The sequence below is a fragment of the Leptidea sinapis genome, chromosome 40 (assembly GCF_905404315.1).
Source record: "Leptidea sinapis chromosome 40, ilLepSina1.1, whole genome shotgun sequence".
Taxonomy (NCBI): Eukaryota; Metazoa; Arthropoda; class Insecta; order Lepidoptera; family Pieridae; genus Leptidea; species Leptidea sinapis.
Window position 1 is genome coordinate 7,843,825 of NC_066304.1, and position 12,039 is coordinate 7,855,863.

At 33.6% G+C, this 12,039-nt stretch overlaps 1 protein-coding gene across 1 annotated transcript in view; it reads left to right on the forward strand.

Annotated features, from left to right (window-relative positions):
• Positions 1-493: 493 nt before the first annotated feature.
• The window catches only part of LOC126976322 (kinesin-like protein Klp61F), a 37,315-nt gene continuing 25,769 nt past the window's right edge, over positions 494-12,039 (forward strand). Inside the window, exons 1-8 of the mRNA XM_050824604.1 lie at positions 494-703; positions 2,029-2,176; positions 3,944-4,093; positions 4,378-4,596; positions 4,929-5,017; positions 9,801-10,049; positions 10,308-10,561; positions 11,479-11,708. Of these exons, the coding sequence (XP_050680561.1) occupies positions 642-703; positions 2,029-2,176; positions 3,944-4,093; positions 4,378-4,596; positions 4,929-5,017; positions 9,801-10,049; positions 10,308-10,561; positions 11,479-11,708 (1,401 nt within the window). The 5' untranslated portion in view covers positions 494-641. The remainder of the gene's footprint in view (positions 704-2,028; positions 2,177-3,943; positions 4,094-4,377; positions 4,597-4,928; positions 5,018-9,800; positions 10,050-10,307; positions 10,562-11,478; positions 11,709-12,039) is intronic.

Sequence of the window (12,039 nt, forward strand, 5' to 3'; positions counted from 1 at the left end):
ATCTGCAAAGAATCCCTTCAACTGGTAGATTTTAAGGTTTTTTCGGTTATTTTAAATAATATCTTTATATCTTCCGGTGTGTATCACCGTATAATTTTTAATTGCAAAAATTCCAAAATAATTGTCTTGTCACAAAGTCATATATGACACAATGGCAATAGCTGCGTGGTACTTCCACTTGTAGTTAATATTTTCTACTTTGTGTCAGCAACGCATTTCCACATATCTTGAGGTGACCTATGCGTAGCCCGTTTGTCGTATCCTTCCACAAAGAATGTTTACAATTTAAATAAATAATTATTTACAATTATTATTGATCTGTTGAACAAGCCACAGACGTATAAAAGGGAATTCGACTTGCATCCTATGCCATTCATTAAATAGTAAAAAAAAGAGCTCAATTCCGTTCAAACCTCAAGTTCACCAATGAACGACTTGCGTTGTAAAATGTAACCGCAAATCGTAATTTTAGTCTGTGGTCACTCAATTTCAAATAATTTGTAATTTACAAAATTTAAACTTTAACGTTTTACGAGTTGACTAGTTTTCTTATGTTTTCATTATAATTTAAATGATTTACCGTGTTATTAAGTAGGTAATATTGTTATTTGTGAATACAGTTTGTGAATGAAAAACTTGACATGGCGGAAAAAGGATCTCGGAAAGATAAAAATCAAAATATACAAGTTTTTGTAAGACTAAGGTAAAACGCCTGAATTTTTCCACCTAACGATAAGGATTATGCCCTAACGTTTTATTGATCTTATGATCTAATATGGTCTCTAAACCTAGTCTTATATGTTTTCTTCTAAGCCTTCTTGATTTTGTGTATAATATCGATAATAATAATAGAAAACTTAAAGATGATCTACTATGATGTAGCCCTATAGGTTCGTCAGGTTTCATTTTACTATAGTGAAAATTTTGGGGAATCAGATATTATCTGAGATAATTACCAGTTTTTAATTCTATTGACAAAGTTATAATTGGAGTTCAAGTTTCTGTGTCACAGTTATTCTTCTAATTAATTAATTAGTTGGTTGGATTGCCTTGGTGTTTTCCTTTAATTATTATGTATTCCTTTATGTTTAACATTTCTTATAGCTATATAATGTTATTTTTTGGTGACCTTTATAATAATATTTTATGTACAGTTTGCAAAAATATGAATGAAACACACAGGAAGTTAATGTCCTCTAGTATCTACTATTTTTATTAGAATTTGGCTTCCTCTTTTGCCTGGTGCTGTTAATTAAATAATTGGTGTTGAAATCGACAGCGACCCAGGTCATTAGATTTTTCAGATACACCAAAAGCCAAAGTGCTGAACGTTGACCGATTCCCTCGCCAAGTTCTGACCCTTATTCTGTTTATAAGATGATTTGTTTTGCATGGTCTTATAACTTGTTTCAATCAACTATCAGTTATATTCACTCAAATCACCCTAATTATAAGCAATCTATGAATACACATAAAAATAATATAAACTGACAGAATTCTGTGTGAGTGCCAAAATCATTCCGATATGAGGGCATACTCTGCAATCAGACTTTCCCAGAACAGAAAGATTAACCAGAACCTGAAACTGAAGTCTTAATGTTTATAGGTTGTCTTACTTAAAATAATTAATAGTTTCTGTAGTGATGTTTTTGTTACATCAGCTGTTGTACTAAGCCCCTTTATAGCTTGGCTCACTTGAATGATAGTGTTGATTGAATTTTTCATTTTCAAAGAAAATTTTGAGATCAGTATTTAGCAGCATCACAACTGTGCTTGTTACCTTGATACATATGATTTTGAGTCTACTTATCACAGAAATTCACAAGCTATGACACAATAATTCTTGCAAATTGCTGCTTCAGAGCAGAATAAGGATCTCCTGGAGTACCTCTCTACCATCTTTGCAAAGACTAGGTCTGCTGACTAAGATGCTTCCCACTGGTTAGAAGAAGTTTAACCCCAAACTCATCTATTTAAATCATTATGTTAGTGAATATTAGTTTAAACATTCCTTCATGTTTGTTTTAGACCTCTCAACCAGCGTGAAAAGGATATAAGATCACTGGGTGTGATTGAGGTGGCAAATGGCCGAGAAGTCATTGTTAGACTGTCACAAAATTCTTTACACACCAAAAAGTTCACATTTGACCGAGCGTTTCCACCAAATAGCAAACAGGTATTTAAACTTTTTCAATAAATTATATGTGATAGATATATTTCAAATAACTTGGCTGTAACTAGAAAACTACAGCTTGTAATTGATTGCACAAAGGGACTGTATGATGAAAGAAGTTTCTCACAATACATTAGGCTATAGAATGACAGAATATATCAACATAGTGTGGGTGGAATTTCACATTTTGCTGTAATGTTCAATTGATTTGTTTTAAGATCAAATTTCACTTGATTGTATAGATCACAAGCCCATGTATAGGGCTGTGAAAAATTTTCTTGGATTACAATAACTTGAAGGCTTACAGAAACAGTTGTACAATTGTTAATGTATCATATTATAATCACATTTATCAAATTAACCATTTCTAAATAAATGTAATAGCTCTCACTGTCTGTATCTGTGGTCTTGAGATCTCAGTTATTCATATCTTAATTTGAAACCTATATTAGTGGGTTTCTTAGAGGCTGTTCTAAATAATCAGAATATATATAAATACCCTGTAAAATATTGGATCTTTTTTATGTAAATATTAATTCTAATATTTCTAATATACCACATACATTTTTTTATTAAAACCTTTGCTTAGAATAGTTTGTTTTGTATATTATCTTCTAAGGAATCAAATGGTGTAGAAAATATTTTAATCTGACTTCAAGATAAGAATCATTATATTCATGACTGTATATTCTACACACTGTAGCCATGTTCAATCACTGATTATCCAAATGTTTTGAGATTTTGTGAGTGTTAATTATTTTGCTAAGATTTGTCTCTTAGAAACCTCGTCATATTCTGGAACAAGGCACAATCTCCTGAGGATGCCTTGTGTAGAAGAAAAATGCATGTACAATTCCTTACAGATAAAAGTTGGCTGAAGTCAAGAAAACTCATAAAATTTGAATAATTATGTATTTCTGAAAAATAACACTTAATTCTATAAGTTTTCTTCAATCACTTAGGCAAGTAATACTGGGGTTATCTTTGCTTCTACCAGTTTATTTAGCAATTGATGCTACAGTTTTGCCACTGCCTGTACTTTTTCAGTGTGGTTTGATGATAGATTGGTCCCACAGATGGAACTTCCCTGAAGCAAAGGCACACTATTTTGGAGGCAATTGTTACTGTCTAGAATGGAGTGTTCAATAATTAATTCAAATCAAATCAAAATCACTTTATTTATGTAGATCTAGGAAATTATGCTGAATGTCATAATTTTTTTTTCTTATTGAATCTACCGCTACTTCGTAAAGGTTGAGCTAATGAGAAGAAGTAGCAAGAAACACATTGCCACTTTTTAAATCAAGATTTACATTTTCATCATTTTACAAATCTCAATTACAATATAATATGTAAAATGATGCAATAAACATAGTCACATGTCAAATAGTCAATGCATTATACCAGTAAGTCAAAAAAGTAAGTTAAAAAGAAGTTATTGAGTACAGTAGATGCATCAGTCCACACACTGTAAATAATTAAATAAAGGATTTTGTGACCATTTTATTAGCAATTATAAAAATATAATAACATTTAATTTTAAAACCATCCATTCACGAGCATGACACATGGGCCAGCCATTGCCTCCCTCAACCATATTTTAGGGAAGGGAAAAACCCGTCCCACGCCGCTGCCACTAGCAGTGACTTAAGCGAGCATGATGAAAATGCCCTTTGTCATTTTGAACCGTATTAAAATAAACCGTATATAAAAATTATACCATATCATATAGACCTTCGGATAAAACTGATAATGTATATTAATCTACAGGTTGAGATTTACCAGGAGGTAGTGAGTCCCCTTATTGAGGAAGTTTTGGCCGGATATAACTGCACTGTGTTTGCTTATGGACAAACTGGCACGGGCAAGACACACACCATGGTGGGGGAGCCTGCTAGCAATGAAACAACATGGCAAAATGTAAGCAGTAAATCAACTTGGGTTCTTATAGTACAGTGCACATAAAAATTTAATAAGGGAACCAGTAAAGTTCCATGATTCTCTCTTTGACTTTACGAGCAATATCTGATGCTTTCATTTATTTATTTATTAAGGGAACAAACATATACATCACTATAGTAAAAAAAAAAGAAGAAGTCAAATAAAATATAAAAATTACAATATTTGATATATCTTAGAATAGTTTCACTGATAATTTTTACTAATCATTGTACATGTCATAGTTTTATTGTAAATTAATCCAGGACCCTCAAGCCGGCATCATACCTCGAGCCCTCAGTCAGCTGTTTGATGAGCTGCGCCTCTCCAATTCAGAGTACACTGTAAGAGTATCATATCTGGAATTGTATAATGAAGAGCTGTTTGATCTCCTCTCCACGTCCGAAGACAACTCGAAGTTAAGGATATATGAGGATGTCTCTAAAAAGGGAGCCAATATTGTTAATGGTCTAGAAGAAATAACTGTAAGTAACTCAAAAATCTATCAAAAACAAGTAACCTCATCAAATACTAGATATTTTGAGATCTATTGCAGTTTTCATTTGGTTTATCTCTTATAGTGCTAATCTCGGATAGTGCCTGCAACATTATTTGTTATGTTTGTCTCATTACAATAACTGTAAATAAACTGTAAATCAATTAATCATATTATGTTATATTGCCATTTGAAATAAAATATACTAGTACAAAGTCTTGGGTGGCTTCTTGTACATTATAATATTGTTGTCAGTCAGTTTGAAATGCCATGATTGCTATATATGTTTAAATTTATTGTATGTATGTAAATGTATTATAGGTATACAACAAGAATGAAGTGTACAAGATTATGTCACAAGGTCAAGAGAGGAAGAAGGTGGCTTCTACACTCATGAACTCCCAGTCAAGGTAACTCTTTCATTTTACCATATTTTTCATGTATCATAAATGCTCAAATCCTAATATCTGTAGTTTTATATAACTACTCCACAATCTATCTACTTATTGTAGAATGTCTAACAAAATTTTCGAGATTTATTTGTGCTAAGTATACTTCAGCATTCATTCAAATTTAACTGAATTGTTAAACCCTAGGTCTCTTGTTAATTAAATGTTCACAAAGGTAAGGTTTTTGTTAATCCATACCTAGTATGTATATTTTGTAAACGCCTAGTTGTCATTAATAACTTCTAGGAGAGATTCTTGCATCGTTTTATCATTGTTAGACCAAGGCTGTGTTGATAAAAAGCTAATGAAATAAACTAATTGAATGAACGAAATATTTGAACGAATGAAAATAAACAAATGTAATTGAAACTGTATTTTAACATAAGGTTTTTGCGTAAAAGTTAAACTTTTATTATAATATGTCCCCCAGAAAATGTGCTCTGAAAATATCATGTATATAACTAGATGTTCAGTGTTTTTGGAACGAAGTTCCTTACGGCAGGCTTGGAGGGGATAGGGATTTCGCTGCGCGACCGAACTGTAAAACCGTAAGAAAAAATCCGTGGAAAAAAGTGTGTGGAAAAGTGCGTGGAATAAAACCGTTAAATGAGACGTGCGCAGGCGCGACAGTCGCATACACAAGCGAGTAGTGTATAATACCTAATTGAGCACGATTCTACATTAGCCGAAGGAACTTCGTTCCTACCTGGTGTCCCGCGACACCACATCATTTTTATTTGGACGTCTAGCAGGTATCTGTAATCTACCCATATCTCTTCTTACTTTTTGGCTAGAGTGTGTTGTAATATAGTATTACTGATAACTGACCCTGATTCATACAAACGGTAGATCATGAGTGTCGCTTCAACCTGTTGCATAGAGCGTATAGATGACACCCATGTACCTTATGTTCACACTACTTGAAGTATTTGCAAATATTTTATTTCGTATCCTTCAGTATACTTAGTGCAGATATAATTTTTAAAAATATGTAAAGGAACATACTTCTCTTCATCATTTTCGCAAGCGCGACTTAAATTTAATATTTTGGCAGATGAGTGCGTCATCTAGCTTTTTATATCTGATGTTCGCAGATGCACGATTACATAATTAGCTGTGGGTACTTTAAAAAATTATAATAATAAAAACCTGTTTTAAGGAGAAATGGTACAGTAAATACGAGTATGTTATATGCGATTACACAAAACATGAGTATTGGAATAGCTATGTACCTATACCTATATTTAAGTCAAACAATCTGTTAACAAAATAGGTATCTTGAATAGTTACTTTATTGATACAACAAAGACTAAGTTATAATAAATCTTCAAGTGCCTCCCAATTACTGGAGGGCAGCAGTCAGTTTTTTAAACTTTTCCTTGTCCATGGCTAAGCCAGTCTTGATGCCAGTCCACTCCCTTATATTTCTGAGCCAAGACTTCTTTCTTCTTCCAACACCTCGTTTCCCAGCAATTTTCCCCAACAACATAGTTTGCAGCGGGCGGTACCTATCGTTGCGCAGTATATGATCGAGGTACGAGATCTTACGCTGTTTGATAGTTCTCACTAACTCTGCACGTTCTTCTGCACTCGGATAAGGACCTCTGCGTTAGACACTTTAGCCGTCCAACTTAGCATTCTACGATACGTCCACATCTCGAAAGCTTCAATATTTTTACGTAAGTCTTCCACTAATGTCCATGCCTCATAACCGTATAAATCAACGGGCCAAATGTAGCATTGCAGGAGTCTGTAAGGAGTTTCAGAGAAAGTTGACGGCTGCAATAGTATATTTCATTACGAAAGCCTGTCATTGCAAATAGTTCCGACAAATGTCTACCCAAGCCGAGGCGCAGCCGAAGGTGAGGGTTAATAGTCGGAACAAGTTGCAATGACGGTTCCGCACGTGTGCTAAACAACTATTTTTAATATAGTTGCGAAAAATGAAGCAATTTAATAGAATAATAAAAACACAAAATGGCGCCAACAGTAAAAGAATATAAGCAGAGATTTTTTTGTTTTCTTCACACATTCTGGGTAGGCAAAGGGAACTATGCCCATACAGCTAAGTCTTCAGTAGATTTTTTTATTCGTATGAAATGAAAATGAAATTTAATGAGATGAAATGAAATGAAACCTATCCTAACTAATTGAATCAAATCATTAAATCTGATATTGAAACTAATTAGTAGCTTCCTTTTAGAAATATTTGCATGAATCATAAAAACTGCTATGATTTTTTTTTTGTAAAAACTGTGATTGATTTTTTCTATTATTATATTGATAGTTGGGAAAGAGAACGCATGAGTTCGGAAAAGGTAACGAAAAAGCTCGAGTATGTAATAGCCGACAAACATCTCGCACGCTATACGTCCCTGCAATACGCCACTTTTTGAGCAACTGTATTAAAAAGAACTTTTCTCATCTTGATAAAAGATGTTCGAACAATTTCTATGTGAGCTCAGATTTCCGTTTCGAATGTCCATGAGTCTGTTATCCATGCCCAAGATATTTGATGATGATACTTGTCAACTCTCTCCAAGATATGTGACGTCAACTGTGGCTTCCCCGAAATGACCATATATTTTGTTTTTAACACATTCATGTTACCCTACTTTTTCACTGCACTCGTTTACTCTATTTACAATTTCTTGTAGATCTTGCTGTGTGGACCCTATTAGGATACCGTAGATTATTAAGTAAACATAAATAAATTGATAAAATTCATTAAAACAAACGTCCAAAAAATAGAGTTTTATTTAAAAAATATATGAGTAAGTCCTACCTAAACGAAAGACATAATTTAAAAATTTATTTAGTAGTACACACTTTTGTAGTGTCTTATGTAGTTATTCACAAAAAAAAGTTATGCCATTGTTCTTTGAGAATAATTTTTGGGGCCTTTGATAATTGAAGAAAATTTTACAAAGCCCAAAAGCTGAAATAATTTAAATTTTAAATAAAATAAGCTTAATTGATTGAACAAAGTTATGCAGAATGTACGACTAAAACTTAATATTGTCAAGGCAGTCAATTGATTGATGTTTTATATTGCAGCGTCCAAAGTAAGTCAACAATTAATGTTATGTAAGTACATTGTTCTTGTAGTAGCTTAGACTACTATTTGCAAATGTATATTAATTAAATTATTATATTCAACTTTAAGTAGTTTGTGTCTGCAGTGGGTGTTCAACAAAACCTTCTGCCACTCATCACCACATATATCTTCAAGTGTATATCCATCCTTTTTGGCGGGCACTCTCAGTGTTATACAAATGATTTGAGTTTTCTTTAGTGTTAATTCCGCCAATATTTGTCTTTAAATTTTTTAAAGTCTTTGAGTCTCGTGCCAGATTTTGGCAAGACAACACGTCCTGAGGATGCCTCGTGTAGAGGCGAAACACGTGTCGAATTGTTTAAAGACAAATATTGGCGGAATTAACACTAAAGAAAACTCAAATCATTTGTATAATTATTGATTTCCGCAAAGTAACGCCTACTTCAATAAATACTCTCAGTGTTGTTAAAAATCCATATTATGCTTGTTTGTCTTCCACTTCCTCAAGTAATATAGCAATGTCACTTATGTACTGGACAATATTATCTTTGTTATCTTGTAGGTATTTTTTTATATAAAAGGGGCAAACAGGCAAGAGTCTTACGCGATGGGTAGTGGTGAGGCAACCATCCATCCACCATTGCAAATACCTTTATAGAAAACACTGATATAATTGGCTGTAAGCCTACAAATTCTATTGGCGTCTTATTACATGTAACTGATGAATGTTGTTTTTAATTATTTTAAATGATAAAATTTTAATTAAATTTAGATGTGCTTCCAACTTCATAATAGAATTTCTATACCTAGTCTAGCCATAAATATCTAACAACTGAAATTATTATTTTCAAATTTAAAACACGTTTATTATGTTAGAAACTTTTTGAAGTTATTTGTTAATTCTCGAAGTTATTTGTTTATTATATTTGAAACTTCAACAAGTTTCTAACATAATAAACGCGTTTTAAATTTGAAAATAATAATTTCAGTTGATCGATATTTATGGCCAGACTAGATAGTTGTATTTCCCGCCGTTTGACATTTTGACCAGCTAGAATTCACTGATACCCTATAAAGAATTTAAAAATGCTTCGCGTGAAATGACAGCTCCCGATGGACTCTTTCGCGTATCATCAAAGAAGACTAAAACTTGGTACCTATCATCATATATACAGGAAATGCCTTAAAGCAATCCTTACAGTTAAGAAGAATGGCTCAATTGAAATGCCTGCTGTACAGAAACGTCCTTTACACTGATGAAAACATTGTCACAGTCGAAGAGCACTACAGCAAGCAAAATGACAAAGTGTACGCTCATAATTCCAAAGTAGCTTCACAGGTTTTCGGAAAAGTGCACGTGGCTACCCAAGCGTGGTTGTTAGTCGATGTTCGGACTTTATAAGCAATAGTATCTGAACACTATCTGAACTTTTTAGATTAAAAATGATGTATAAATAAATGCAGGTTTTTATCAAGACATAATAAATGAATTCATAAAATTATAGTTGCAACACTTTGCTTGCCATTACATAAAGTTGTTTTTGGTAGAGATTGCTCTAGATTCTAGAACAAAAAGGCCATTATTGTATGTTTTCTTTTATTATATATATACACAATCAGTATACTGATCTAATCATACAAGTGTAAAAAAAGCTATGGCCGCTTTAATATATGCTATTTTCACAGCCGTTCACATACTGTGTTCACCATCGTCGTCCACATGAAGGACAACAGCTCCGAGGGCGAAGAACTTGTCAGGATCGGGAAGCTGAATCTGGTGGACCTGGCAGGATCGGAGAACATCAGCAAGGCAGGCTCGGACAACCCGGCTAAGAGGGAGCGGGCTAGAGAGTGCGTCAACATTAACCAGAGCCTGTTAACGTTGGGAAGAGTTATCACAGCTTTGGTAGAGAGACATCCCCACATACCATACAGGTGATACACATGGAATGTGACAACATTTTACAATTTTAAAATAATACGAGTAGATATATAAGTATAAGTAGATATATATAATATAAGTACAATTAATATTATGTACTTATAAATGTATTGACGATTTATATCAGAGAATTTTGAGGCAAGATCTTGTCAGGTCTGAGGGATATCTCTTGCGAATTAGTGGTCGATTATGAGTTTCAATAATTGATTTTTAAATACATTTATTTTGAATATTAATTAAAACGTTTACAGAGAATCTAAACTGACGCGCATCTTACAAGAGTCTCTCGGCGGCCGGACCAAGACCTCTATAATAGCGACCGTGTCTCCCGGACACAAGGACCTTGAAGAAACTATGAGTACGCTGGACTACGCGAATCGAGCCAAGAACATACAAAATAAACCTGAAATCAATCAGAAAATGACCAAGAAAGCTGTCTTGAAGGAGTACGCTGAAGAAATTGATCGTTTGAAGAGGGATATTATAGCTGCCAGGGAAAAAAATGGTGTGTAGTTGTATTTTAAACTTTGAGAAATATCGGCATCAAATTAATAATATATATCATGAGTACTGGTCATAATAATTACAACCTGATTAAACTTTTGTATTTTGTAATATAATGTTATTTAGAAATACAGTGTCACCACAGCACATGCTTATAGAAAGTAAACTTAAGTGACATGATTTCGTTGTCAAAGTAATTAGTAATGTTGCGACTTCTTATCGAAAAAACGCGACAAGAGTAGTAGTGTAGTTTTGGTAGTCCTCTCTTGATATTAACCTGCCACTGCCTAAAGAATAATGAAGAGACTGAAACAGGTTGATATTGAAAGGTGGATGCATTAACACCACAATGTGTGTGGTCTCATCATAATGATGAAAAATCACACACTACACTTCTCATTATAGAACTAAACATTATTAATTAATATAAGTACTTCCCTTTTGTCATTAAAAATTTTGTATAACAAATGCCTAAATTAAAACTCAATTTCATTGATTATTACTGTGTTACCAACCGTATAGGTATGAGATTTCAGTAATTTATTAATCATCATACATACAATAAATCAAAATCTTTGAGAGCTGCCATATCCAAACTGTTCTGTAGAGTCGCGTGGGTCATTCTGTATTATTACAAAACACCTTAAACCCAATGCCCGGCGGCTCAAAGGAGACGTTGGAAACTAGCTCTTACTGTCCGTGTCAGACAGCATTGTCTCCCACGGCTCGAACGAGACATACAAATGCCGGTCAACATTGTCTGACATTAGTTGTATAGAATGATTTGCTTTTATTCTTTGGCGTTTAACTTGTCAATAATTAAATACTAAAATAGACACTTGCATTGAGCACCAACCAACGTGAAAATCTGGATTCACTGTTTACTTTACTAACAATACTCACTTGTATTTAATACAGGTGTATTCCTATCACATGAGACGTACAACGATCTGACATTCAAACAAGAGGAACAACGGAAGGAGGTTCAAGAACTGTTACTAAGAAAGAAAGCATTGGAAGAGGAGAGAGACAAAATGGAGCAGTTGTTTGAAAAACAAAACCAAGAGCTGCAACAAAAGGGGGAAATGTTGATGAGTACCAACAGCAAGCTGCACACTGCTCAACAACAGCTTGCTGATACAGCCAATGTAAGTTTTTTTTTAAATTGTATTTTCGTGTATTGTAATTTATTTGATTGTTAGAGCTGAACTATCATTTGACACCCATATGTTTCTTGTATCGTGCCTGTGTAAAATAACGTTGTATTTAAATACATTTTTAATTGTATGAAGAATTGCTCCACGGAAGTTCCTCCGTAGATCTGGGAAACCATATAGAGTTAACCAGTAGGAGGCTATTTTGCACAGGATTCCGGCTAGATTATGCCAACGGCGCCTATTTCTGCCGTGAAGCAGTAATGTGTAAACATTATTGTGTTTCGGTCTGAAGGGCGCCGTAGCTTGTGAAATTACTGTTCAA